Source organism: Cariama cristata, unplaced genomic scaffold (assembly GCF_000690535.1).
Source record: "Cariama cristata isolate BGI_N322 unplaced genomic scaffold, ASM69053v1 scaffold6337, whole genome shotgun sequence".
In the NCBI taxonomy this organism is placed as follows: domain Eukaryota; kingdom Metazoa; phylum Chordata; class Aves; order Cariamiformes; family Cariamidae; genus Cariama; species Cariama cristata.
In genome coordinates, this window is record NW_009628226.1 from 7,719 (window position 1) to 13,171 (window position 5,453).

The following is a 5,453-nucleotide window of genomic DNA, read 5'->3' on the forward strand; positions in this document are numbered from 1 at the left end:
TAAACACTGCTGCCCCAGAGAGCTCACCGATACTCTAGCTGAAGGTTAAAAGCTGGATACAGAAACATCCAAACACCAACCGCACCGCTTGTAACTAGAATTTGCATCGTCCAGAACAAGCTGTGCTCTGGCACAGGAACCATTTAAACTGGGTCAGTCTACAGTGTGCAACACACATGTCTTCAGGAGATCAGCCGAGGGGAACATCCCATCGCACCGCAGCTGCGCCAGCCCCGGAGAACCGACCCTGCAGCAGGCAGCCATGTGCTGCAGGGGTGCCAGGCAGTGCTGTGGCTGGGTGACAGCGGGAATGCACACACCCAGCCAAGCACAGACCCCATAACATAGGAAGAGACAGACAAGGGACTTTCCAAGGGCAGAGAGAGACAGAGGCAGCAGAATTCTTTTGCAAGAGTTCAGGCTACAGAGATGCTGAACACACCAGGGAGTTGCTGGCAATGACATTGGGGCCCATCTCTGTGTAACTTGTGCATTACATGCAGATCCCATACGAGCACCACCTCTGTAACAGAACAAACCAACTCACTTTCCTGTCCTACCATCCCAGAGCTTTATGGACTTGTCAAAGGAAGCACTAGCTATTATCCTGGTGTCCGGCGAGAAGAGGACTTGGTTAATCAATGCCTGGTGGCCCGTCATTCTCTCTAGCGGCTTCTTGTCTTCTGCCGGTCTCCAAAGAAACAGCGTGAAATCATCTGACCCTGAGACGAGCCTTTCTGGTTCCTGGCCCTGAGAAAGGAATGAAAGGGCCCAAGTCTTGCACAAGCCAGCTGTGGAGAGCTCAGAAGCACACTGGTGTTGGGGTCAACAGCCAACTGTGCACGTTTACTGCTTCCACCAGTAATGTTAGAAATGACAGCAGGGACAAAAGGCACTTACCCTGACTTGGTCATACCTCTGCTGTGCCTTCTCCTTCAGTTCTGCCACTGAAAGAGAGAAAGGGAGAGGGGAAGAAAAGAGATTTGCAATCCTTAGGTGAAAGGAAACTTTATAACCCTGTGATGCCAATTCCAATTCTGGCTCTGTGGGCCAAGCAGATGCATTTGTGAAAGCTCGCCCACTTTCTCTTTGCCACGGGCAATATCAGAAGCAAGAGCCCTTGAAAACAGAGTGGTCTTCCCGCCCCCAAGACTGTTTGACCCTATGCATGGCCAAGGAAGATCATGGCTGCCAACCTGACTGATACTGACACAGGACCTGCTCCCAGCTCTCAAGACTGCTTTGGCTCGTGGCAGCATTAAGAAGAGACATCACGTCTTGTCGCCATCCTCCCCTGCCGCCTCCCGCAGCCTACAGTGTGGGTGCTGCACTTACAGGAGCCGCTTACATCCTGTGGGTTGATGGTGGCTTCAGCAGGTTCGAAGGCACCGGTGCGGAGAACATAGTCGGTGCTAAGGGCCATGGTGTTCACCCAGTGAGCGTGGCCCTGCAAGGTGCGGCAGAGGACCCCCTGAAAACAAAACCACTCGCTTAGAGAGGGATGGGCAGGACAGAGCCAGACTGCGCAGGACCCACCAGACCCACTGGACTGCGAGGACCAACGCTAAACTTTCCAAACCCTCATGTCCGAGCTGCAGGCAGGAGTGTAGCCAGCCTTAGCAGGGAAGAAATGACACTGTTGAGCTTCAAGAACCAGTTTCCCACAGGGCCTTGCAAGGAACCCACCAGCACATGTCACTCATGGGGACGTTTCCAGCTTTTAGCCCCATTTTATGCTTTTAGAGATGAAAACACTGCACAACAGCTATCCCTTCCAAATGGTGTCAAGCAACAGGCTCTGACAGGTCAAGAGGATACAGCATCCCCTCTGCATCTCCATTTTCCCGGGCACAAGCTGTGCCAGCAAGAGCAGACAAAGCTACAACACAGCATGTCCAGCCCCCTTCGCCGGCAGCCCCCGGGCTGCCCGCCTCACTTACGTCCTGGCTCCTCCAGACTTTGATGGTCCTGTCCTGGGAGGAGGAGTAGAGCAAGCCATCGCCCCCCCACTTCACACACGTCACTGACTGCGTGTGGCTCGTGAGGATTTTGTCACACCTGCCCATCAGCGTGTCCCAGATGCGGATGCTGCCATCCTTGGAGGCACTTGCCAGGTAGCGGCATTCCGGGTTTCTGGGCAAAAAGAAGATCAAATCCATTTGCACAGCGCACACAGCTCCTCCACCAAGCTCTTCCCCCATCAGCCCCCGAGGATTCAAAGGTCCGGAAGTCAATAAAAGGCAACTTTCTCATTTGGATCGGAGAGAGACCAGGCGAGGGCAGAGCACTGACCTACAGAGAACAACATCCCACAAAGTGAGGGAGAGGCAGACAAATGCTTCCCTCCAAACCAGCTCCTGGGCTGCACACTGGAGGCATCAATCCAGGGTAAACCTGGCACCTGAGCCCTTGGCAATGACCTTGATTTCACAGGAGGCAGCTTTAACGCTGCTGGCTAACCAGGAGACCACAAACTGGCACCTTTCCCGGGCACTGGCTGGGGAGATCCCTGGGCAGGGGGATCAGTCTGCCTTACTCCGCAGACTGGCAGCAACAGGAACACGTTGAATGCTCCCCTCCCTGTGCCATGCTTCGCTGCTGGCAGGAAACGTGCCAGCCTGCGGAAACGGAGTGCTGCTGTGCTGGCAGGGCTGAAAGCAGCAATGTCCATCCACGTGACTCAGGGGGGCAAATTTAACACATCTGGAAGCAGCTGGACAGGGGAGCCACAGCCCCTGTGGCGCAACATCTTTATCACTCAACATGGTTTTAACATCAAAGAAAGTGGTCCCTGGCACCAGCAGCAGCGAGGAAGAGCACGGCCCCTCCTGTTCCGCAGGAACTGAGCTGGGAGCACAGCTGGCTGGAGGAAGAGAAGTGGAGCCCTGGCAGGGTCAACTCCCTCCTCTCCATTTCCTCGTCCTCCTTTATAATCAGTTTTTGCTAATCCAGTTAATTGGTTGCAAATAGCTGGAGTTTTCTACTGGCAAATTCAACTTGCAGGGTTCTGCTCTGAAGGGGCCCTTTTTCGTTCTTTTTATTTATTTATTTCTATAATGTCTTGGATTATTGGCTAAAACTGTCTCCCTCCACCCATCTCTCCCAGACAGAGCTTTAGCTGATCGAAGGGATAAGGGGATTGCACAGTTAATCAGCCCTTATAATAAATAAACAAGATGACAGACGCAACCAGGATGCAGGAGAGCAGAAAGGGAGCCTGAGCTCGGGCACCATGTGGGTAGGCTTTCCTGCTCCCAGCTCAGCACGCTGGGCAGAAGCATATCAAATGTTTGTCCAGTGCCATGAAAACATTGTTTTCCATAGGCAGGTGTGTTTCTTATACAGGGGAAAAGAGGGACAGCCTGGCAGTGACTTCCCCAGCAACCTCACGGGGACTGGGAGCAGCAGCTGGGACTCCTGGCTTCGAGCTGGACGCATTCTTCCCGGCCCACCTTGGGGGCCATTCTCCTGCACGCACCCCTTCTCCCGTAACAGGAGAAAAGCAAACGGAAGCAGTGCCCTTCAGGTCAGGCTGCTCTTTTCCATACGAGTAAAGGGGAAGGGCTGGGCTGGCCCTTCACTTACATGTGGAGCGGTTCCCAACACAGACACGTGATCCATTTGGAGTGGCCAGAGAGCACCCGGCCGATCTGATTGCCGGTGGCTGGGTCCCAAAGAAATATCTGTCCAAGAGAGGAAGCAAGAAGGTCGCGTCAGGCCACCTACATCACACGAATGCCAGGGACTTTCGGGTTCTGTTTAGAAAGCATAGGTGTCCTTGGTGTCGCATTTACATTGGCAGAAGCACGGAGCAGAAAGGGAGGGGGGCAGGAGGGCTGGATGCCTTTCCAGATCCCTGCAGCAATCAGCTGACACCTCAAAGAACGAGACCTGATCACCCTCCTCTCTGCCTACAAGGCTGCTGCTACAAAAATATCTGTGTTAACTCAAAACGGTTACTGGTCCCCAAAAAGCCAGCCTGAGCTTTTCATATCCTGTGCCAGAGTTAGCGAATGTTTGCAGAGCGTGATGAGAGCCAGAGCGCACTAAATGCTACTTATTATCAGATTCTGTGGGTGGGACACATACTGGTTTTCTCTTGTTTTTTCTCTCTCTACATAAATGTTCATCCAAAGAGCCAAGGCATTAGTCATCTCCTACTTAAAAACCTGGGAGAAACAGAGAAACGGAGGACAAGCAGCTCCCTGGGTTAGATTAAAACCAGAACAGCACCAAGGCCCGTTTCCTTAGGTCTGGTATCACAGCACTTGACAGAGCGGCCACTGAGAAACCAAACGTGGGACAGCAGCACTCAGCAGCTCTGTGGCCGCTCTCGTTGCTCCCAGATTGTTCAAAGGTCAGAGCGAGCAACTGCTCCTCTGCAGCTCAGCAAGTTACCGACTCACTTTCGAGTGCTCCCGCTTCCCCAGGCATCTCTGCATGCACCTTAAGAACACACGTTTTGCCCCACAGCTGGGGCAGGGCCCTCTTTGTACTCCTGCAAGAGGGAATTTGGCTGTGTCTGAGCAGGAGCTCTGCAAAACAGGCTGCTGCTGCATGGCTGGGTCATGCAAACGGCAGCCCTAGCTTGGCTGGGTGATACCCTTTCTTGCTCCAGACACCTCCCTCGTGATGGAGCTGTCTGCCAAGGACCATGTCCAAAGCCTGGACTCTTTCCTGCATGGAAGGAAAAGCGTCTGCCACAAGACAGCAGGGCTCGGTGGCAAGCGGTCTACAAAGGTGACAAAGCCGGAGCCCTGCCTGGCACAGAGTTCGGAGATGCTACCTGCAACTACTGCAGTGGATCCACATGCAAAACTCCTCTAGGGAACAGGAATCCTGCATGAAACAATTGGATACCCCCCTCACGCCCCAGAAAAAACAAGTCTTTGCCCCTAATGCCCCATAGCCCCTTTACCAGGGTCTCCACGCTCCCACAGACACCCCCCGGCCCCACGTGAAGGGAGCAGGGAGCCAACGCGTACCTGGCTGTTCTTGCAGCCTGAGGCCAGCTTCTTGCCGTCGGGCGACCAGGCGATGCTGAGCACCCAGTGCCGGTGACCTGGCAGAGAGAGCACGAGTGGGCGTGAGTGGAGAGCTGTGACTGTCTGTCCCTCGTGTCCCAGCATGCAGTCACTCTGAGGCAGGACTGGACATGAGAGTAACCCTCCGTGTTCCTCCTGGCCAGACCTTCTTCCTCCGTGTCGTTAGTCAGAGAGACCTACTCCCTCCCTGAGCCACGGTCCCAGCCCACACAGCTCAGGCAGCACCCAGGCTCTGCTCTGTTTGCCCCCCTGAGCAGGCAGGGGGTCGATGAGGGAGGGGGTAAGGAGCTGCCCTCCGGGGACACCCCCGCACCCACCTTTGGCTGTGAACTGCGGCGTCTCCGTGCTGAGATCCCAGAAGCGGACGGTTGTGTCTCCAGAGCCGCTCGCCAGGTACCTGGGAGAGGA

The 5,453-nt window shown here is 54.6% G+C and overlaps 1 protein-coding gene across 1 annotated transcript in view; it reads right to left on the reverse strand.

Annotated features, from left to right (window-relative positions):
• Nucleotides 1-5,444, reverse strand: part of NLE1 (notchless homolog 1 (Drosophila)) — a gene marked incomplete at its 5' end in the record, with an annotated part of 6,205 nt that extends 761 nt beyond the window's left edge. Inside the window, 7 exons of the mRNA XM_009704716.1 lie at nucleotides 548-750; nucleotides 901-947; nucleotides 1,336-1,471; nucleotides 1,941-2,133; nucleotides 3,586-3,683; nucleotides 4,986-5,062; nucleotides 5,363-5,444. Coding sequence (XP_009703018.1) covers nucleotides 548-750; nucleotides 901-947; nucleotides 1,336-1,471; nucleotides 1,941-2,133; nucleotides 3,586-3,683; nucleotides 4,986-5,062; nucleotides 5,363-5,444 — 836 coding nt within the window. The remainder of the gene's footprint in view (nucleotides 1-547; nucleotides 751-900; nucleotides 948-1,335; nucleotides 1,472-1,940; nucleotides 2,134-3,585; nucleotides 3,684-4,985; nucleotides 5,063-5,362) is intronic.
• Nucleotides 5,445-5,453: the final 9 nt, after the last annotated feature.